The sequence below is a fragment of the Aotus nancymaae genome, unplaced genomic scaffold (genome assembly GCF_030222135.1).
Source record: "Aotus nancymaae isolate 86718 unplaced genomic scaffold, 86718_ANA_hifiasm-v0.15.2.pri h1tg000046l, whole genome shotgun sequence".
Classification (NCBI taxonomy): domain Eukaryota; kingdom Metazoa; phylum Chordata; class Mammalia; order Primates; family Aotidae; genus Aotus; species Aotus nancymaae.
The window spans coordinates 5,697,226-5,720,694 of record NW_026988460.1 but is presented as its reverse complement, the minus strand read 5'-3'; the positions used below and the strand labels follow the sequence as shown (position 1 = coordinate 5,720,694).

The window sequence follows — 23,469 nt, the reverse complement described above, 5'->3', positions numbered from 1 at the left end:
TAAGAAGTCAGTGATTGACAGAGTGTTTATTACAGGGTTGCACATGATAGCCACAATCATTGGTAAGAATCTAAGTGCCCAACAGGAGGAGTTGGTTATATAAATCATTACTCCTCCAATCAGTGGAATTCTGTGTGGCCACAACAAAGGTCCTTTATTCAGAGTTCTTAGACTGGCCACAAAACCTATGTATCTGAAATCACTGGGACTTTTTTTAAAATCAGGGAAGAGCTTCGTTACTTGCCAGTGCTCCTTTTGCCAGGATAAGGGATTTCCTCCTGGGAAAGTAGTTTGGGCACTGCCCAGCTGTGTCTCTGGGACTCTGTGAATCTCCTGTCCCAATCTGGGGTGTGTTTGGTGATTGATTTCCTGTGAGGGAACTTGGCCTCACCCTTGAAGGATGGTTAGACAATTTGGATGGTCAGAGGAGAGAAGAAAGTTCTCAGGCAAAAGTGTGGAGATATGAGTACATAAGATATGTTTACCAAGTGGGGGGTAAGCCCATCATTGATTCAGTAAAGCCGAATCTCCCATGTGCCAGACACCATGCTGTGAACTGGGAAGACAGTGGTGGGGGAGGTGGCCCCAGTCCTGTCTTCAGGAGCTCATGTTGTGGCAGAGCTGAAAACGCACCAAGAAATAGGGGCAAATCTGTTTGGAATATATATATTTCCATATATAGCTGTATCTCCAAATATATAGATTTAACATATATATTCCAAGTATGTGTAAATATAGGTGTATAATTATATCTCTCTAAATATATTTGGAAATATACTTGCAAATGCATTTGGAAAGGTGGGTTGTGTAGACGATTTTAGAGGCTAGATTTCAGATTTCAGACCTCAGCCTGTGAGAAACCGGCAGCCCTTTAGGCCTTCTGAGCAAAGTAGTAATAGGACAAAAGTGCTTTTTAGGAAGACCAACATGCCATCCATAAAAAGGATACACTGGCAGAGGAGAAAGACAAGAAATTTGGAGACAAAGTCACACACTCTCCCTTTCAACCAATATCTGCTGTATACCCAGTTTGTTTCCTTAATAAATATTGCTGGCGTGCCTGCTGTGGACAAGGCCTGCACTAGGCACTGAGCATTACAAAGGTGGACAAGAGAGGCCTGGCCCTCCCCGCTTGGACTGGATATTCTGGTTCGGAAGATGGGCAGTAGATGTATGCAGCTGACATATGCCCTGAAAAAAAATAATGAGGAAGGGGAGAAGACCTGCTTTGGAATGGAGGCCTAAGGCAGGAGAAGGAGTCAGCCATGCCAGGCAGAGGGACTAGCAGTTCTGGAGAAAGAACAGCAGGTGCAGATGCCCTGTGGCCACAGAGAAGCTTTCAGGCAGGGGAGAGTTCAGCCATGCATTTGGAAAGACAGGAAGGATCCAGAAGGTGCCAAGTACTGTTGGCCACCAGTAAGAGTCTGGATTTTTTTCTGAGAGCAGGTGGAAGCAAACCAGTGTTTGAGAAGTATTGTTCAGGCTGCTGTCTGGTAGCAGATTAGAGGGTCAGGTGTTAGAAGCAGGGAGGCTTTTGTAGTCCTCCAGGCAATGCTTGGCTGACTCAGGAGTGAGGACTGGGTGCAGATGGCATCAGTGAAAATAAAGAAGAACGGGCCACGCATGGTGGCTCATGCCTGTAATTCCAGCACTTTGGGAGGCTGATGTGGGAGGATCACTTGAGGCCAGGAGTTTAAGACCAGCCTGAGCAACATGGTGAAACCCTGCCTCTACAAAAAAAACTTTAAAATTAGCAGGGCTGGCTGGGTGTGGTGGCTCACGCCTGTAAATCCCAGCACTTTGGGAGGCTGAGGTGGGTGGATCATAAGATCAGGAGTTCAAGACCAGCCTGGCCAAGATGGTGAAACCCCGTCTCTACTAAGAATGCAAAAATTAACTGGGCGTGGTGGTAGGCACCTGTAATCCCAGCTATTTGGGAGGCTGAGGCAGGGAATTGCTTGAACCTGGGAGGCAGAGGTTGCAGTGAGCCAAGATTGCACCACTGCACTCCAGCATGGGCGACAAAGCAAGACTCCGTCTAAAAAAAAAAAAAAATAGCAGGGCATGGTGGCATGTGCCTGTAGCTACTCGAAAGGCTGAGATGGGATGATTGCTTGAGCCTGGGAGGTTGATGCTGCAGTGAGCCAAAATTGTGCCACTCTACTCCAGCCTGGGTGATAGAGCAAGACTCTGTCTCTAAATAAATAAATAATGATAATAATAAAAAGAAAGAAAGAAGACCAACACACAGAGTGCAGGCAGATCAGGACAAGAACTCAGTGTCTGCAGGTGGATGGATGTAGAGAGTTGGACAACAAACCTCAAGGCCACGTTTTCCAGGCTCAGTGACCACATGGATTTCAGTGTTCTCACTGCAAATGCTTAAAGCATACCATTTCCTTTACCCCTTTCTCTTCCATTAGCAGCTGTGAACAAGAGAGGCCTGGCCTGGCCCCTCAAAGACCTTCAGAGGTCTTTTGGAATCTAGATAAATAACACTGGTTGAGCTTTTCCTATGTGCAACTTGCAAGGTGCATTAGACGATGTTTTCTTATAATACGGCTCAAAGCAGCCCTTTGAGGGCACTCTTGTTATCACCTCTGTATCCCATATGCGGAATCTGGAGCTCAGCAAGGTCACAGGGTTTACCCATGGCAGGATCTTGGTTAGAGCGGGGATAAGTCTCACTCCGAAGCAATCACTCTTGAACCACACTGCAGCCTTCCCTGACACGCAAGTATCCCAGAATAGTTTCAAGTCTCCCCTACCTCTCCAAGCCATTGCTCTAGGACTGACGAGCTGCCAACACTTACCTTTGCTGGAAGCTTCAGTCAGAGCCTGTGCCCTGTACCTACAGGGACTGAAGACTGCCATCTAGTGGCCATTGCCTTCCTTTTTTCTTTTCCTGTTAAAAGAAAGGAAAACGGAGTTCCCACATAAAAGACAGGCCTGCATATTTATAGAATCACACCCTGTAAACAGGAAACTTCTCAGTCTTAGAGAAGGAGCCCAGCAACATAAACAGCATATTGCCAGTGAGTTCCCCCACCCATTCAACAAACATTTAAATACACACACTCTCTCTCTCTCTCTCTCTCTCTCGGGATGTAGGCTCCCTGAGACAAAAATTTCTTTTGTCGGTATTGCTAATGAACCTGCAAACCTTAGAACAGTGGCATTTGCATATCAGACATGCAACAAATATTTATTGAATGTGGAATGAATGAATGCCTGATAATTACAGTATCTTTACTATATCCCAGGCACTTGGCATGCACATTTTCTCATTTAATCCTACCGATAACTCAAGAGGTAGAGATCATTAGACCGTCCAGTCCTCAGATGTGGAGACTGAGGCACAGAGAGGATAGGAAGCTTGCCAGGTTTAGGGAGAACTGGCTTTGACCCAGGTTTTCTGACATTAGAGATCGTGTGTAACCACTGAGCATAGCGCCTCCTATGCACATCCACTATATGCCAAGTTTAGTTTGTGGCATCCCCACAATTTAGACAAGTGGTAGAAGTATCCTCTTTTGAGAAAAGCACTGGCCACTTGCCTCCCATGTTCTGCCTTTATGGAGTGAAAGGCTACCTTCCCAAAGTGTTGAGACAGAGGCCATCAATGAAGGGAATGCCACTAGATAACTCTGTGGCTGTGTGACTTCCAGTGTCCCTGAACCTCAGGTTCCTTGTTGGCAAAGGAGGAGACTGGGTTAGGACCCCTGCCTTCCCTTTCAACGTCATCATTCTACTGTTCCTGTGACTCTCAGGGAGCGGATGTGAGTAGAAGAGAGAGGACCACTTGTTGCTAGGCAACCAGCACCCACCTCACCCATGTTGCCATGGTGATGATGAAAGTTGGGCTGATGGGATTACCAGCTCCTGCTAATTGCATATGAGCGCTCAGGTCTCTGTCTCTTTCTTGCCTGCTTGCTTGCTCTGACTTTCTCATTCTTGGAACTGCAGAGAGATTTCCCCCTCTCCTCCATCTGCAGCCCCCCTGAGGCAGCTCTGGTGCAATAGAAAGCAACTGGGAATGGAACCTGGCTGTGTCTCTGATTAGCTGTGTGACCTTGGGCAGGTTACCCAGCTTCTCTGAGCCTCTCTTTTCTCATTTGAAAAATGAAGGTGTTGGAATAGTGATCCCTGTCTAAGGTTCTTCCCAGCTCTCAAATCCTTTGATGCCTAGGGAGCATGTCAGGGGAGCAGACCACACTGTTACTAGGCAACCAGCAGGCACCCTGCCCAAGTTGCCTTGGTGACTGGATGCTGGAGGGGAGGGGAGTAGCTGCTGCAGCTAATTGCTTAATTATTTATGAGTGCCTCAAGTCCTCTTGTTGTTTTCATTGCTAGGGGCTGTGGGGTCACCTTCTCTTCCTGTCTTCTGCCACCCCAAGTCGTCTGTGTTGCGTGTTATGCAGTGGGAGAGCACGTTGGTCCGGACCTCAAGCTACCCACGTTCTAGTCCCGCCTCTGTCATTTCCTAGAGCTGTGGCCTCGGGTAAGTCACCTCACCTCTCTGGGCCTCAGTTTCCTCATTTGTAAAGTGATGGGTTTGCTTAGATAATCCCTAAGTCCCCTTTCTACCTTGAAATTCTAATTCCTGCCATCCAGATCCCAGATGAGGGAAATTTTCCTAATTTATTATTGTCTAAGAATGATTTTAAGAGGAATAAAAATAATTAAGTCTCTTACACATTTCAAACAGGAAGGGAATGAAAGTTGTGCCCATTGTTCCCTCCTTAGCTATTTTGTCTTATCTCTTTTATTAATCATAAGGTCATTTAAATTTTATCTATTCATATATACCGCCTACTTCCAAAATAAACTTAAGGGATTCACAGTGTAAGGTGCATATATGCTATTAGGTCATTAAAATAGAAATAGGAATAAATGTAAAAATAATAATGCTTCTTCATTGGCTAATATTGGTGTGGTGATTGTACACCAAATGTAATTATGAGCGGCCTGGAAGCCAAAGCAAAAAGAGAGAAAGGTATATAATTGCTATTCAATAAAGAAAAACTGCCAAACTGTTCCTAGTTCTAAATTCTGGAGGGAATTTTTTCATGTGGTACACATTCCCTTTTATAGAAACTGCAGATAAAAATTCTTGAATAGCCCTTTTTTGCTGCAGATATTGTTAAAGGACATAAGGAAGGAGCTAAACTTGACAGTTTGACTAGTTTTAATCATTAGAAAGCAAAACTTCCTCTCTACCCATGCCTTGGAATTTTATACAGATATGTGTCACTTAGTAAATATGAATTTTCAGAATCAACCATTATTTATAAATCAGCTATATATAAACTCATGTAACCACTTTGCAGAGCAATTTGGCAATATGTATCAGATTTTTAAATGCAGCCAACAATTCTTCTCCAAACTTATTCTGAGATTAGCTTGTGCAGATGAAGAAAGACATAAATATAAAAATACTTATGGTAGCATTATTTAGATAAGAAAATGTCTAGAAACCACATAAATGTTGGAGGCTAGTGAATTAAATTATATTACTTCTTTACAATGAATTACGTTGCAGCCCTTAAGATAGAGTATATCTATATGTTTTGAAGTAGAAAAATCTTTAAGGATATAATATTAAGTGGAATAAGAAGGTGCAGTATTGGTATTAAATGCTTCTATTTCGATTATAAAAAAAGATATAGATTTATAACTTATAAATCTAGATATATGCTTGTATGTGCATATTTGCATTTTTCTGGAAGAAAACTGTTGCTAGTGGTTTCCTCTGGGAATGAAGATTGATCGTCTTGGGAGGGAGACCTATTATTCACAGCTTGTTTTTACCATGTGGACTTGTTAGTGTTCCATGTAGAGAGGCAGGCGAGTCTGGCAGTTAAAAGTCTAGAGTCTGGAGTCTGAATACCTATGTTCAAATCCCAGCTCTCCCACTTACTAGCTCTGTGACCTTGCGGTTTTCTTAATCTTATCTCTGTTCCTCATCTGTAAAATGGATTAATCGTATCTTCCTCATTGGTTTAAGAATTAAATGAGTTACTAAGGGTAACGTGCTCAGAACAGTTTAAACAATGCCATATACAATGTTTCTTGGAAAAATAAAAGGAGATATTAAGCAACAAGATAAATGCATCTAACCAAAAGCACCCCTGTATTTTAGTGTTGGACGGCTTTCATAACATCTGCCATTCCTTCCAGCATTGTATGTTGTGTAGAAGCTAACTTTAAACCAGGGGTTACAAAACAGCAGGCTTGTTTATTATTGTCATTTTATGTGACCTTGATTACCTTTCAGGGAGGGCATCTACTCTGGATTCATGACAACCTATTATGATACGGTGAAGCCCCTGAACTCATCTTGTTTTGCAGTTCTTCCATCCCAGCGAATGCTCAAGTCATGAACAGAACACGTTAGGCCATAGAGGAACTATCTAGAAATGCAAGAGTAAAGACGATGTCCATGCCAGTTGTGGCATGCATGTGTGTTCACATGCCTGAGGCCTTTGCTTTTCTTTTGAAAAAGAAAGTGACAGAGACCTGGGGAGGGGCTGTGTTAGGAGGGTCCCTCCTACTTTAGGCTCAGGAATCTCACAGCCTAAGAGACTTCCTGGGTGCTCAGGGGTACAGGAAGCAGAGCGCTCTGTGTTCACAGCTGCCGGCTTTCCTCCTCCCCACTCGCGGCTGCTTTGGGGCAGATCTGGAGAACTTTGGCTGATTTGGGGAAACGTCCTCTGAAGTTGGCCCCACTTTAAGCCAGGTTTGAGGCCCTCACTGTGGTCACAGGGTGGCTCCAGAGGATGGGCTGGGGGCTCCGGCCCCTTCAAATCAGTGGAGTTAGGAAGTATGTCCTCAACAAGAGGAATGCAAAGCCCATCTGCTCCAACCTCATGCCCCAGTCATGGTTCTCCTGTTCATTCTTCTGTCTCGCCCTTTGTTCTGTACTCGCGGGCACTGGAGCCTCTTTATCCATTTGGCCATCGGTTCCCCTCTCCATCTATCTGTCACATCCAACTGTGCTTCCATCTGCCCTCCATCTCTCCTTCCCTCCTCCAGCCATCTGCCAGCCTTCCCTCCATCCTTCTGACTGCTGGTATGTCTGTCCATCCCTCCTTCCCTCGAACCACGTGGGTCAGGGGCTCCATCCCCTGGCCCATCCATCCCTCCATCTGTCCCTAGCCTGCCGCTCCAGCCCGCTGCCCTTTTGCCTGGCTGCAGAGCCAGCCCGCAGACAGTTCCCCGGTCCCTCTCACCCCTGTGGGCCCTCTAGTCCGTCCCTGGCCGCCACTCCAGGCCGGGCCGTCGGTCCCCAACACCGGGCTCACGCCTGTGCGGGATCGGCCCCCCACCGCCTCCGTGGGCCTGTCTTTGTTCGGCGGCCCCGGCCCGGCAGTGCCTCCCACGGCCCCTCTGCGCGGCTCCCAGGCCCTGAGGGCGGCGGGCGGCGGGCGGCGGGCCCGGGGTGGGGCGGGGCCCACGGGGCTGGGCGGGGCGGGGGCCGGGGGTGACTCAGCCGCGCTCGCCCCGCGGTCCGCGCGTCCGCCGGCCTCGCAGGCGGGGCGGAGAAAATGGCGCTGCCCCCGGCCGCCGCGCCCCCCGCCGGGGCCCGGGAGCCGCCGGGGTCCCGCGCCGCCGCCGCCGCCGCCGCCGCCGTGCCGGAGCCGCCGCTCGGCCTGCAGCAGCTGTCGGCTCTGCGGCCCGAGCCGGGCGGGGTCCCGCTGCACTCGCCCTGGACCTTCTGGCTCGACAGGTGAGGGGGCCCCGGCCCCGCCGCCACCGCCGCCGCCACCGCCACCGCCGCTTTGTCTCGGCGCAGCCCCTCGCCCCGGCCCCGCTCCGCCGCGGCGCAGACCCTGGCTCCCCGCGCGTCCGCCCGCGCGCCCCGGGACTCCCCCCGCCGGGTCGGAAGCCAGCTTCGGGCCGCGCCGGGCGGCTGTTCGGCGGCCTCGCCTCCGGGCCGGGAGCGGACAGCGCAGCCCCAAAAGTTTCGGCAACACTTTCTCCCCCTGGTTCCCTTCCGAGCGGAGCGCTGCGTGCCGACCGGGCGGTAGGAGAGGGTGGGCGAGCCGGGGGTGGCCGCGTCCCCGCTGCAGGGAGAGCACTGTCCTGCTTACCCCGCGGGGCGCCTGGGAGCTCAGGACACGACCTCAGCTGTGACAGCGCTCGGAAAAGTTGCCCATCCCTTGGGAGGTGTGCGGTGGTGCAATAATTACTGCTCGGCGGGTGCCCACACCCCATGCCCGGCCGCTGCTGCCGTGGACTCCTCTTCCAGTTCTTCCTTGTCCGTTGGGCAGGTATTTCCCGAACACCTACAGTGGAGCCACACACCTGCTATGCGCTGGAGATTCAATAGTGAGCAGTAGCTCACCTTGTCAGGAAGGGGGAGAATTATGGCTTTCTCAGGGGACAACCCAGGTGTCCTGTTCCTAGAAAGGCCCCCTGACTACCGTATCTAAAATAGAAACCTTGCTCCATCGTTTTGTATTCTCCTGCCCTGCCTTCTTTTTCTTCCTAATGCTTAATGCAGCCGGATTCTATTACATATGAATTTGTTTACTTTCTATCTGTCTCCCCAGCTCCTGAACACCTCCCCTCAGTTAAGGATAAAAGAGCAGTGGCTTTTTGTTTTTGGACATTTTGGACCTAGAACTGTGCCTGGCCCCTAGTAAGAACACCAGAAGTCGTTGACAAATGAATAGATGGATGAATGCAAAGCCCCGTCTTAGTATCTGTCCCAGCAGTGGGTGCCCAATGATGACACCTCAAGGTTGTCCCAAGAGCATTTGGAAATTTTGATGAAACCGTGTCTCCTCTGGCTAAGTGATAGGAGGAAATGTGTGACAGTGTTCTGAAAAGTTTGCTTGGTACACACAAACCTGGTTTTAAAAGGCCTTGCATAAAATGACTGCAAGATTGTTTTAAAAAGTGGTATTCATCTTTTTTGGTGAAGACAAGCTCATTCTTTTTGGATTCTTATAGTACTCGTCTATAAAAATTGTCATTTGCTGCCATTTTCTTTGCCAGAGACCAAAAAATGTTGGTGGTGGGGGAGATGGAGTGAGTCTCCTTTCAAAACATTTTCACTTTCATTATGGGATGCAAAGAGCATTATACTGTCATAACGAGAGTGGTTTTGGCAGACCTTAGCAGAATGAAATCATGTGTCTGTTTGCATAGGTGGCTGTGACTGTGCTATTGTTACCTGGTATCAGTTTTTAAGGTGTTAAACCTGGACCTGTGTTCTAAATTGTGAGTACTGCTGACTGGTGGAAACAGTATCAAGAGAGTTTTTTTTTAAACAGGTCTAAAATTAGTTTACATTGGTTTAATATGTCAATACTACAAATAACACAATCTTTTAAGACCAGTAGTTTAAGATTACAGTAACTTTAGTGAAAACACGAACTATATCTTACTATTGATTTGCACATATTTGTTCTCTGAAGGTCAATCATCAAATGAAATACATTATTGCCACAGTGTCCAGATCTTTAACAGAAATGGCTGTATTAATTTAGAAATTATAATGAGTTCCAATATTGTGCATATGAATTCATTTTGCCTGATCAATCATGTCATAATTTTTATTGAACTTTTTCTACTTCTCTGGGAATCCATTACCTTTATATAGGACACCCCCTTCCCCCTTGGGGTTCTGAAGACCTTGAGTTCTAGATGTTCATTAGTAACTTTCCCCTCAGGTAAACATTCTAGAGACTGATTAGGTTCTCAGGAGAGCCCTCCAAGGCAGCCTTCCCTGCAGCATAGCCAATGTCTCCCCGCCAAGATGACATCAGTTTTTGAGTTCCATAGCACCTAAAGACCTCTTGCTACTTAAAACTCCCCTTTGGTGACCTACCTCCTGGCCTGTCCTACCTTCCAGCCTGCTGTGTGCTGATGAGCGAGCCACCTAGCTGCCCCAAGCTTCACTTTCTTGTAAAATGGGATAGTCCTAGGATATCTCTCACAGGGCTGTTCTGAGGATTAAACGAGAGCCATGATGTGCAACACCTAACAGGTGCCACCTGTCATAAGGAGCTTCCTAAGTGTAAACTACTAACATTGTCATTACCATGTTCCCCAGCTGCCAACCCCTCCCCACACCCACACTCCCCAGGAACAGTCTCTGGAGCAGCTTGTCTGAATTCCGTGTTAGGAAGCCAGAAACCTAAATTCATTCCCCACACTGGATGAATTGCAATACTCTCAGTAAAGTTATTAGTATTTTTAATAGTCAACTCCAGTAAGTCCTTATTTGGTTAAAAAATTAGACTGTATGGCTAAGGATTTCAGCATTTGAGGAAGGTAATCTTAGATTGGGGGTATGGGATGAAGAGTTTCTCTCCCCTTTTCTGGACATTTAAAACTATCCTGTCTTGATTCTTGGAAGCCACTCTGCTTCATTTGATCTCATGGTGACCCTCTTCCCTTTGAGTTTTTTTGCACAAGACTCAGGCCTCACTTCCCAGTGCCATTTACACCAGGGATCTTATCCAGTCACAGTGCTTTTAGGTCCACCTGAATTCTAATGACTCCCAAAACCTTACATTCATATATCCAGTGCTTCTTCCCCTTTGTCTCCATGCATATCTAATGTAATATACAATCAGACTCAGTGTGTGCTGAACCACCTCCTCAACTGCCTTCCCAAACTTGCCTTCTTCCATCTGTATCTCAGATAAGAGCAGTGAAGAGCAAGTCTATCCTTCCAGTTGCCCAGCCTAAAAATCTAGGAGTAACCACCTCCCACCCCTGCCCCCAGAGCAAAAGCCAAAGGGCTTACAGTAACCCATAAAGCTTTGCAGCCCTTCCTGCCCACCCATGACCCTATTCTTCCTTGTCACTCTTCCTCCTGCGATGCCCTTCTGCTCATCAGTCCCCTTACTCTTTCTCCATTATCCCAAGCCGGGACCTTAGCCACTGATGCTCCCTACTGCCTGGAGTGTTCACGCCTCTATCAGTGCTTGTCCTCCTCTTGCCTGGCCTTCAGGCTTCTGCTCACATGTCAGCTTCTCAGACCTTCCGTATTAGTCCATTCTCACACTGCTACAAAGAAATACCCAAGACTGGGTAACTTAACAAAAGAAAGAAGTTTAATTAATTCACAATTCTACATTGCTGTGGAAGCCTCAGGAAACTTAGAATCGTCATAGAAGGCAAAGGAGAAGCAGGCATCTTCTTCGCAGGGCAGCAGGACCAAGTGAGTGCAAGCAGGGAAAATGCCAGATGCTCATGAGACTCACTCACTGTCATGAGAACGGCATGGGGAAGCCATCCCCATAATCCAGTTACCTCCACCTGGTCCTGCCCTTGACATATATGGGATTATGGAGATTATAATTCAAGATGAGATTTTGGGTGGAGACACAGCAAAACCATATTGTGTTCACTCTTATGAAATGGCACAAGCATCCTGACACACACACCCCGGGCCCCTGACCCTGTTTTATTTTCCCCATATCATTACCACCACTGACTGGTCTTCTCCCAGTAGGATGTAAACTTCATGATGGTAGAGTTCTCATCCTGGATGCCTTGTCCTTCGCTCCTGGGTTGGAACCTAGCACAAGCCAGCCTGCACTGAATGCCAGGGTGTTGTTGAACTCCACCTGCAGTGACTTTACCTTCTCCTGTGGTGACTCCATTACTCTGCTTATCATTTGCAAATCTCCATCTCCAGCCTTTAGCTCTCCTCTGAGTTCTGGACACACGTCTGAAAGCTGGGGAAGTCCACAGCACTTCAAATGCAGTACTGATTCTTCAGTAACTGAGCTGATTTCTCTCCTTTCTCTTTCTTTTCTGCTGACCACGTGTTGGTTAACCATCCCACCATACTTCCAGTTTTTCAGAATTGGAATTTCCATTTGATTCTTGAATCTTCTTTCTCTCAAGCACCCTACTCCATCCAGTTCTGTGCTTCATTCTGTTAACTGCCGTAGGAAAACTTGATCCAAGTCTAAGCCATTTTCTTCTCTCTGTGACCTTTCTCTGCAGGTTCTGATTATGTCTAGTTCCAGTTATCCTGTAGCCTGCTCTTAGCTTCCTGCCTGCTCCCAAGCTCTGCTCCTCTCCAGGCATCCCCGACCTGAACTGGCATGGTTAGCCTTCCAAATGTAAAGCTTATCTTGTCATTCCAAAACTCCTTCGCCCTGCTCCCTTGCCATAGCAGCGGATTTTTACTTTGTGTCTCTTACCACCTAAGAGGGTCTCTGTTGTAAGGTTGTATGATCCAGACAGTGGGGATTCTGGATCTCCACCACTGCTTCCACCAGAGCAGCTTTGAGAGGTGGTGGTAGGGTGGTTTGCTTTTAGAAATGGACCCCTTTAGGCTGGGTATGATGGTTCATGCCTGCAATTCCAGCGCTTTAGGAGGCTAAGGAGGGAGGATCTCTTGAGGTCAGGAGTTTGAGCCTAGGCAACATAGCAGTACCTTGTCTCTATTTAAAAAAAAAAAAATTAGCCAGGCATGGTGGCAAGAGCCTATAGTCCCAGCTACTTGGGAGGCTGAGGCTGGAGGATCCCTAGAGCCTAGGAGTTTCCTTGAGCCTGAATTTGAGGATGCAGTGAGCTATGATCGCACCACTACACTCCAGCCTAGTTGACAGAGTGAGACCCAGTCTCTACAAATACATACATATATATGTATGTATATAAAAGGACCCCTTTAGTTTCAATAAAAGATTCTCTACCTTTTTTTTAAAGGATAACTATGGACTTACAGATTATGGTATACATTCATGTATTGCTTTTTTAAATTGGAACCTACCTCTTAAAATATAAGATATGAATATATATATAAATGTATATGTGTGTGTGTGTATGTGTGTGTGTGTGTGTGTGTGTGTGTGTGTGTGTGTATATATATATATATTTTTTTTTTTTTTTTTTTTTTGAGAAGACTCTCTCTGTTGCTCAGGCTGGAGTACAATGGCGCAATCGTGGCTCACTCCAGTTTCTTCCTCCCAGGCTCAAGCAGTTTTTCCACCTCAGCCTCCCAAGTAGCTGGGACAACAGGCATGTGCCACCACAGCGAGCTAATTTTTGTATTTTTTGTAGAAACAGTGTCTCATTATGTTGCCCAGGCTGGTCTTGAACACCTGGGCTCCAGGGGTTCTCCCACCTCAGCCTCCCAAAGTGCTGGGATTAGAGGTGCCCAGCCAAAACCCACCTCTTCTTTAACCTTATCACCTGCCACTCCCCAACTCCACAACACCACTCAGTCTGTCCACTCTTCCTGGTCACATCAGACTACTGGCCTTGTCCTTGGATAGATCTAACTGCTTCACATCTGTGACTCCAGGGAATGCACATTACAGCGCCTGGTACAAAATAGGTGCTGAACAAGTATTTGAAGACTTTTGTTTTTGATCAGAAAGATGAGCCATCATATACATCTGTCACCAACCCCAACCAATCATGGTTTAGCTCCACCAAGCCTGTGTTTCCCAAAGTGTATTCCCTCATCCACCCATCAGAATCACCTGGCTGTGCTTGTTACAATACAGGCTCCCCACCCTCTCCCATACCTACTCATTCAGACCTCTGAGATAGAAGGTAGATTTGTAACACATGCTGTAGATATCTAGATTTGAGAGTTACTGCTCTATGTATTGATCATATCAATTGAGCATATTATTTACTAGTCACCTTTCCAGGTTATAAGATTGCAAAAATGACTACACCTTGGGTCTTGCCCTCGCAGGAGGGATATCACACATGCTGAATGTTTCAGTAGTATCGATGAAGAATTCTGAGAGATGTTGAGTTCTAGAGGGACCCACACAAAGGGTGCAGTACTTCAAAATACATTCCATTGGTGTGGTCCCTAATAACAAATCTGATATGGGAAGGTAGGGCTGAGCTTGACAAAAGGGACCCCAAAATTATCCTTATTCATAGAGTGCCTACTGGGACTAGATTGGGGTGGAGACTGTATGGAAGGGCCATGACTGGCTGGGAGAGAGTGGCTGGCATCTGAAATTTCCTTGTCTTTTTTCCCACTCTTGCCCTCCTGAATCCAAAAACTCTAAATGGCCCAGGATTTTATTTTTCGTAAGGGGTAAAGGTCCTCTGAGAACATCTGGCAGGGCAAGGCCCTGACATAGGGTACTTCCATCCTTCCACCTCAGGTCACTGGTTGCTTCTTGCAGAAAGGTATGAGGGCCTTAAACATCCTCACTCAGAAATTTTTCTGGTCCTTACCTGGTACTAGCTGCTCAAAAACATTTCTGCTTTTAATATTACAGAGACCATTTACTTACTTCCAAACCCAGGGAACATGGCAGCTGTTCAGTGATCTGGCATGCGGATAGTTCAAAACTTGGTCTTTCTTAATTTCCTTGTCAACTGTAACACTGCTGTACTTCTCTACTCATCCTACATATACTAAAGGATTAATATATCTCAAGATGAAAGGAGCCCCACTTGCTACTGTCAAAGAGCTGTAAGATAGACTAGGAGTGACCATAGGAAAGCAGGAAGAAATCAAAATCAAATAAACGTGCAGAAATAAAACCTTTAAATGGTGTAGATATTTTCAGTAGATGCATTATTAACTGTCAGTAATAGGGCCTGGACCATTTTTGTATGCGACTCTTGATCAGGCAGGAAGCTGCTGTAGCCGCAAGCCACAGATCTATCTAAAAGTGATTAAAATGAAATCATCTTTAATGGAGTGAATGGCATACAAGGGGCATACTTAATCATGTAACTGGGCTGTGCGGATTTTCCCTCTGACAGCTGAGCCCAATGTTGTAAATCCAACAGGAACACCGGCGTTTTGGAGATGTCGCCCTGCCTTTTAAGTCTTCCTCTTTAAAGTGGGTTTTCTTGTCTGAAACAAAATCGTCTCTCACATAAGATGGAATATTGTCATCGTTGGTTTTTTCAGGAAACATTTATTGTGTGCCTGTGTATTGTGCATTTGTATCCAGTAATTGGATATACTGTACCGTATAATGTTTCAGACATCTTTTCCCACTTTAACTTGTTAATATGAACTTGCAATTTACTCCTTTGTGTTAAGCACTGGACTGGATACTGCACATAATTATCCACAATATTCTCACAGTATTTGATTAGGCTATATCAGCAACATTTTACAGATGAGAAAATTAAGGCCCAGAGAAGTAACTTGCCGGAGGTCACACAGCAATATAGAACAGAAACGGGATTTGAATTAGGATTGTATGACTCCAGGCCTTGGTGTCACTGACCCCACCGCACACTGCTTTCCTGTGAACATGAACATGGATGGGACACAATTCTCTCATATCTCATATTCTAAAATATCAGAGCCGGACAGGACTTAAGAGGTTATCTGGGTCTACCACTTAATTTTACAAATAAGGAAACCAAGAGCCAGTTTCATGGGAGATGATTAAGCCAAGGACTCCCTGCTTCAGAATTTGCAGAGGAAAAAAGAGAGCCCTTGCCTGAAGACCCATATTTAAGTGCTTTTACAGAACTACCCTTCCCATTTAAGGATAACCTCTTCTTCGTGTCTTTGGGTGTTGACAAATGCATTTGTGCCAATGGTGATTTTTACATTTGTCTTGTGATGCTGTAGTTTATTAGAGTTTACTTTCCAAGCTAGCATTTCTTATGGCGACTTGATTTAGATGACATAGGCCAGCATGTCTCAAATTTTAATGTACATACAAATCACCTAGGGTTTAGCGGGTCTCATGGGGACCTGGAGACAGCCGCTCTAACAAGCTCCCAGATGATGCTACCCATTGCCTGGTTGCACTTTGAGTGTCAAAGATGCAGGCAGGATTTGAAGAAACCTTTTCAGCTTCTTTGCTTTGTAAGAAGCATCTCTAGGCATACATATGAATCTTAAGTGGTGCTATGGCCTGATAAAAGATAGCCAGGTACTGGTTAAGATAATTTCCTTAGGTATTTACAGAGGCCTCTGTCCTCATGAACTTTCTTAATGAGCTTAGGCTGTAGCAATTACATCTTAAAAAGTGGGGTTTAATGGGGAAGGCATATTTGGAAACTCTGAATGGAAGATTGTAAGCTGCAGGACGGCTGGGGCCACGTTTGGTGCAGAGTGTGTTTATGATGGTGCCAGGCCAAATATTGGTCGTGCAGGAGCTGTTTAAGCTAAAGACTAAGGGCATGGTTGTCAGGTAGCCTTTGGTTCAAGTCCCAGATCTCCCACTAACTGATGGTGTATATTTGGGAAAGTTACCTTATCACCTTCAGACTTAGTTTGCCTATTTTTAAGGTGAGGTTGCAACTATTATTTACCTGAAGTGTTTTAATGAAGATAAAAGGAGATCATGTATGCATGTACAACATGATATGTGGTCTTTCAATTATTGGGGTCTCAGCATTTCTAGAATAAGAAACAGGATAAAATGCTTTCAAGCACTTCAATTCTTCCTGAATCGTGTTATTTGTATTACATTTTGGGATGTCTTTATTGCCACGGATTCTAGTGGCACCTAGCCTTCTCCTGCATCTCTACTTCTGTGCCTTGCCAGCAGTATTGCTAGATGTATGGTGGGGAAGCAGGAATGGCAGGCAGGAACAGTAGGTGGGCCCAAGGAGGGATTTGACACAAGATGTGCTATGGGATACCTATGCTGACAATGACTGCTCAGTTATTACTAGGAGTCAGCTTAGTTTAAAGGGAAGGTCATGGGCCTTAATGCCAGATAGACCAGGAGAAGAACCCAGACCTGCTACTTAAAAACAAGTTCACTGAGCCTCAGTTTCCTAGTCTGTGAAGTGGGAATAATGAAACCAACCTGACGGGTTTGCTGTAAGAATTAGAGATAATATCAGCAAAACCCTTTCATATAATACATGCTTAATAAAAGGAAGCAATTATTACATTAATATTATTAAAGAGGAAACTCCTGGTGGAACAATACAAATTCATTAACCTCATCCATCAAGGGGAGCATTTATTGTTTCATTGCTGTCTTCTCAACTCTAGTTGTATACTGTGGGAGGGCGATGTATGATTCAGAAAATTCCGAACCAGGGTCCTGATTCCTGGGTTCTGTGATTTTCCATAGCTCTGGCTTCATCTTCTACTAGGAATGATCATTATTAGCATGTATGTTCCTCTCTCAGCTTTCTTCCCCATCTTCTATGTCCCAGGAGAATAAAAAGACCATATGAACATTGTTTCTTTGCCTTTGGGAGCCTGGGGAATTTCCAAGAGGAGGGATGTTGGTTCTAAAACATAAACTCTATGGGAAAATGTCTTTTTCTAGAATGATCACCATTGTATCTTCAGCAGCCATAAGAGGTGTATAAAACATTTTTGTTGATTGAATACATTTTAAATCCCCTGAGACTCTTTGTCACATGTTGCCAGCAGGGTGGGTGGGCACTGTGGGCATCCTGGCCGTGGCGATTATTCTCTGTTGTGAGGACTGTCCCGGGCACTGTGGGATGTTCAGCAGCACCGCTGGCTTCTACCCACCACATGCCAGCAGCACATTCTCAGTTGTGACAACCAAAAATGTCTTCAGATATTGCCAAATCTCTTTTGGGGAGCAACATCACCTTCAGTCAGATGAGCACTTCTGGTCCGCAGAGACAGGGTTGGGACTAGGGTTCTGCTGGGAAGAGAAGGTTTGTAACATGAATGAAAGATAAAGATTTTTAAAGCTATGAGAATATACTGTATATGCGATACCAGTGAATGTTTCCTTCCTTGACATGCATTACAAACATTTACCTTCAGTTGCTACAAGTGTCTACTGGGGTGACAGAGAAGAGGGGTATGGCTGCTGGCTGCAAAGGCTGCCGCATTGCCACGAACAGCTTGCACTGCTACTTTAAGAAACAGTAACTGTAGATGATACAGCTGCGGTTCAATTTTGAATCAGCAAGTTCAGAACAGACTGAACCTGTTTACAGGGCAGATCGTTTAAAAATCTTGGGTTATTTGCTCTTTTGAAATTGATTCTGTGGATATGGCCCAATTTTGCTTGTTAAGCAAGTATGAAGTTCAGGTATGAGGTTTAGGCACATTGGTGTTTTTCAGTGACTGTTGGAATCAGATTTGGCTCACAAAAGGACGCCATGCCTTCTGCTGGCCAGCCAAGCCAACTACTTACTACCATTAGTACTTCCGACAACCCTATTTTGCTACTTTGAACCCTGAATATTCAGAAAGGTGCCCAGCAGCTGGAATCTTTAAGAGCATAGAATCACCCTCCTCCATGAAGAAATTAGGAAACTGAGTTTCCATGGAGCCTGACATCCTTTCTTTCTTTCTTTCTTTCTTTTTTATTTTTATTTTTGTCTTTTTTTTTGAGATGGAGCTTTGCTCTTGTTGCCCAGGCTGAAGTGCAGTGATGCGATCTTGGCTCACTCTAACCTCCGCCTCCCAGGTTCAAGCGATTCTCCTACCTCAGTCTCCTGAGTAGCTGGGATTACAGGTGCACACCACCATGCCCAGCTAATTTTTTGCATTTTTAGTAGAGACGGGGTTTCATCATGGTGGCCAGGCTGGTCTCAAACTCCTGACCTCAGGTAATCCACCTGCCTCGGCCTCCCAAAGTACAGGGATTAACAGTCATGAGCCACCACACCCGGCCCATATCTCCTTTCAAATCCCAATACATCAGTATCATCAGGTGTTAGTCTGTTAAAATAGAGCTATTGTCGAGTGTGATCCTTTTGGTTTTTGTGAAGATCTTCCCTACCCTGCTCCATTGGAAAAACTATTTTAATATTGTTTCTTCTCAGAATATTATATAGATACAGTCTTGTATTGAAAATGGTGTTCAGGCCCAGAGGTTGTGGCTCACTCCTGTAATCTCAGCACTTTGCGGGGGCTAAGACAGTGGGATCACTTGAGGCCAAGAGTCTGAGACCAGCCTGGGCAACATAGTGAGACCCTGCCTCTACAAAAAAAATACAATAATTAGCTGGCTGTGGTGGCACGCACCTGTAGTCTCAGCTGGGAGGCTGAGGCAGAAGGTTTGCCTGAGCCCAAGAGATCGAGAATACATTGAGCTATGGTTGTGCCACTGCACTCCAGCCTGGGCAACAAGAGTGAGACCTTGTCCCCCCCAAAAAATATGGGATTCAGCAAAAATGGTGGCCTTGCTGAGAACATACTGAGAGAGTCAACTGTAAAACTCCATTTAAAAATGCAAGTATACGTGTGGTTTGGATGGGCAGCTGAGCAGTGAGGCGTGAAAAGCAGGAAATCACAGATGGGTCACCTGTATTCGAATCACATATCTGTGGCCATGGGCAAGTTCCCAGACCTCTCTAGGCACCAGCCTACTCACCTGTAAAGTGATGATAAATAATATTGACAGCTGCATAAACAGAGTTGCAGGGATTCAGTACTGCAACAGAGGTCAGAGGCTCAGCACGCTAGCAAGAATTCGGCACAGTAACTACATGTTAGTTGTTGACACTGTTGTGTTACACTAATAAGCACTTCCTGGTTATTATTTGATTCTAGAGTCTTTTTAGGGCCTCTAGAAACGTGATTTCTTCAAAAAACCTGGATAATGAAACTGAAGGGACCTACATAACTTTGTATGATTACCTCCTGCACTGAAATACGATTAAAAAACCAGACTGTGGAGACACAGGCATTTAAAAAGAACCATATATAACAAATGCTCATCAGTGATTTTTTTGTCTAGGTTAAATGGTATTATCCTCACATTGTATTTGCTTAAAATTGATACAATACTGTATGAAGCAAACATTCAAATTATACTCATTCTAAGCCATTTTAAATTGAAGTAAACTGTAAAGATTAGTTAAAAAAATTTTTTAAATATACAGTTTTTTGAATGAGAAAAATGCAAAGTATATTTCCTTTTTTGGGCCCTAGAATCCCACCACACACACACGGAAGAAGCCCTGTGTTTACTTTCCTAGTTTAAGATTTTTAAAGTTGTCTCCCTCATTTAAAAAATAAAGTTGAAGAAGACATACACACCTACATTAAATAGCCAAATTAATATCTATCCAATTTGATACTTCAGTAACTACAGCCCAGTCAATCCACATGAACTGATGTATTTCATCAGGGGCCCAGGCATGAACTGTCAGGAAGGTATTGATTGAGTACTTCATTCTTTGCCACACTCTTCAACATAGTTTTTTTAGGCTTAAAGTCTGACAACAACAAAATGCACATGGTGGTTAATGTGGATTTGCTTTTCTAAAAACAGTGTCTAGCAAATTTAGTTGTAAATTCAGTGCTTTACGGTGGATTTCTTTATTGCGCTGCACCTTCGCAGTGGAAGTCCCTTGTTTTCCCTCAAACTAGTCTGTGATTGTGCTTCCTCAGTGACCTTCTGATAAGGAAGCTGTATTCAGAAATGCATTTTTTTGTTTTTTCCAGACAGAGCCTCGCTCTGTCACCCAGGCTGGAGTGGAGTGCAATGGCCCAACCTTGCGTTGAGCCTCCCGAGTAGCAGGGACTACAGGCAAGCACCGCTGCTTCTGGCTCATTTTTGTATTAATATTTTTAGTAGAGGTGTGGTTTCATTGTGTTGGCCAAGCTGGTCTCAAACTCCTGTCCTCAAGTAATCCACCTGCCTCAACCTCCCAAAGTACTGGGATTATAGGCATGAGCCACCATGGCTGGCCAGAAATGCATTTTTGATATTCAGGTTCGACTCCTAGGGAGCATTCACTGGTTCATAGTTCAAGGACTGTAGTCCTTGCTGAGCTTTCCCCAACCCGGGCATGGGCCTTTGGCATCGCCTCCACCTCTGGGCTCCTGTGAGTTTTGTGGGCTCCAGTCTGCAGCGGTTTAGCAACTATCCAGGAAGTACAACATACTGAGGGTCCTTGGGGACAATGTCTCAGGGGTCAGTGTCTGGTAAAGAGCATTGCTTTTATAGATTCCAGATCCTCGTGGGTCAGCTGTGATTAAGGTACTTTCTCCTCTCAGCAAGCTGCTTATTTCTCACCAAGAACCAGATGTGGGCTTTCAAGCATTATTTTGGGGGTGATATGTAATCTTAGGCTGATATAATTGTACCCCAACATTTTTGAGCGTGAACTGCTAATTCAATATAGGGAGAAAGAAAAGGTGGCAGGAATTGAGAGTCTTGAACTCCTAAGGTTTGATGGGACCAGGTCATTTTACCATCCCAGGCAATGGTGCTTGGTAAGGCCAGTTGAATTGCATAGTGCGTCTGGTGACTAAACCTGTAGTATGTTGCCATCTAGTGGTACATATAGCAAACTAAAGATTAATGCAGTCTGACCACAAAGTTCAGCTGAGCTGATTAAATCAGCCGGAGAAAAGAACTGCAAGTATTTTCTAAATGCAAGTATTTTGGTAACATGCAAATTCATATGAAACCAGAGTTGACTTTTCTTAAAGTAGGCAAATGGTCACTTTGTTTCTCAAGAGTGCTTGAATATTCACCACTACATTGCCAACAACTTTTCAAACATGTCACTAGGTCAGGACACTGCATTTTTATTGTCATCTGTACAATAGGCAGTTTCTCATCTAAAGTCCTAGAGAAAATGCTTGGTTAGCACTGGGTTATTTTGGTATGTTTTAAAATGTGATCTTAAGGTGTCCATTCCCTTTCTTATTAATCCATACTTCCTGTTTTTTTTTTTTCTATTAAATTTCCAAGAATAAATGTGCTGATTTTTAGGAGACACAAACACATGACTTCACAAAGTAGGAATTCCACATTTTAAATTCTAACGAGCATCCCCAAAATGTCCAGTCCTGTGCTTTGAGACCTGATTTTTAGGAAGACCTGAAAGATTCTACCGTGGGCTGTTTCGTGAGCACTGACTGTTTTGTTTCTGTCCCACTCCTCCTTGCCTAGATCCCTCCCCGGTGCCACGGCAGCTGAGTGCGCATCCAATCTGAAGAAAATCTACACAGTACAGACAGTACAGGTAAGATCAAGAGAGGGATGAACTGGATTAACATGGCACACGTCGGACACCTAATCACCCACCTTGAAATCTGTGGTGCTGGCAGCCACTGTCCAGGGTTCTGCTCTGGAGTTGGCTTTCGAGTCCAGGTTGGCACAACTGCCCTTGACCAAGTCCACCCCAGGGCCAGCTGAGCACACACTCAGGTGGCCTCTGCTTTTCTCTTGGCAACCTGTTGAACCTTTATTTACTGCCTAAACCTTTCATAGATCCACACGAAAGGCAGACTGCCGTGTGGTTGAGCAAAGGTTTTTTTTTTTTTTTTAAAGAGAAAGAAAGAGAGAGAATGAGAAGGAGGAAAAAGGAAGAGAAAGAGAGAGAGAGAATGGGGAGGAGGGAGAAGGAAAAGAAAGAGGGAGAGAGAATGGGAGTATTGCTTTCTTGCCCAGGCTAGAATGCAATTTAGTAATGGGTATTGAAAACCTCTTTTATACTGATAATTATGCTTAATGATGTAGTCAGGAAGGAATAAGGGAAGAAGATAACAAACAGCCAACCAATATTTAATTTAAACCTATGAAATGCTATGCGATTACTGAGGAGTGATTTACTTCCAATTATATAGTCACCTTTGGAATAGGTGTGAGGTGGTAATGTATGTTTTGTGTATTTGAAGTGGAGAGTTCTATAAATGTTTAAGTTTACTTGTTCCGGGTCTGAGTTCAAGTTCTGAATATCCTTGTTAATTTTCTATCTCGTTGATCTATAGAATCGTTAGCTCTTCTTGTTGCATTGATCCTTTTGCCATTATGTAATGTCATTCCTCGCCTCTTTTGATCTTTGTTGCTTTAAAGTCTGCTTTATCAGAGGCGAGAATTGCATCTCCTGCTTTTTGTTTATTAGTTTATTTTTACTCTCTGTTTGATTGGTAAATCTTCCTCCTTCTCTTTGTTTTGAGTCTTTGTGTATCGTTGCATGTGAGATGGGTCTGGATGCAGCATACCGATGGGTTTTGGCTTTTTATCCAATTAAAATATATATAAGTTTAATACCGGCGTTTGATGCTAGCTGGCTGTTTTGCCCATTAGTTGATGTAAATTTTTTATTGTGTTAAAGTTCTTTGCTTTTTGATATATTTTTGGAAAGGCTGATATTGGTTATTCCTTTATATGTATAGTGCTTCTTTCAGAAGCTCTTGTAAAGCAGGCCTGGTGGTGGTGAACTCTCTAAGTAATTGTTTGTTCGCAAAAGATTTAATTTTTCCTTCGCTCATAAAGCTTAGTTTGTCTGGATAGGAAATTCTGGGTTGAAAGTTCTTTTCTTTAAGGATGTTAAATATTGGTCCCCACTCTTTTCTGGCTTGTAGGGTTTCTGCTGAGAGATCTGCTGTAAGTCTGATAGGTTTCCCTTTATGGGTAACCTGACCTTTCTCTCTGGCTGCCCTTAGTATTTTCTCCTTCATTTCAACCCTAATAAATCTGGCGATTATGTGCCTTGGGGTTGGTCTTCTTGAAGAATATCTTTGTGGTGTTCTCTGTATTACCTGGAGTTGAATATTACCCTGCCTTGCCAGGTTGGGAAAATTTTCCTGAATGATATCCTGAAGAGTATTTTCCAACTTGGATTCATTCT

The 23,469-nt window shown here is 44.8% G+C and overlaps 1 protein-coding gene across 6 annotated transcripts in view; it reads left to right on the top strand.

The window, feature by feature from the left end:
* EIF4E3 (eukaryotic translation initiation factor 4E family member 3) overlaps positions 1-23,469 on the top strand; it is a 76,151-nt gene that overhangs the window by 20,660 nt on the left and 32,022 nt on the right. For 3 of the 6 annotated variants that reach the window (XM_064361909.1, XM_064361908.1, XM_064361906.1), the window contains exons 2-3: positions 4,354-4,501; positions 21,786-21,858. Coding sequence is in view for 1 of the 6 variants with exons in the window: in XM_064361905.1 (XP_064217975.1) it covers positions 7,548-7,729; positions 21,786-21,858 (255 nt within the window). In the remaining 5 variants the exon portion in view is untranslated. Of the gene's footprint in view, positions 1-3,861; positions 3,908-4,353; positions 4,502-7,512; positions 7,730-21,785; positions 21,859-23,469 lie in introns of those variants that run through there. The other 3 variants (XM_064361907.1, XM_064361905.1, XM_064361910.1) reach the window with 3 other exon arrangements.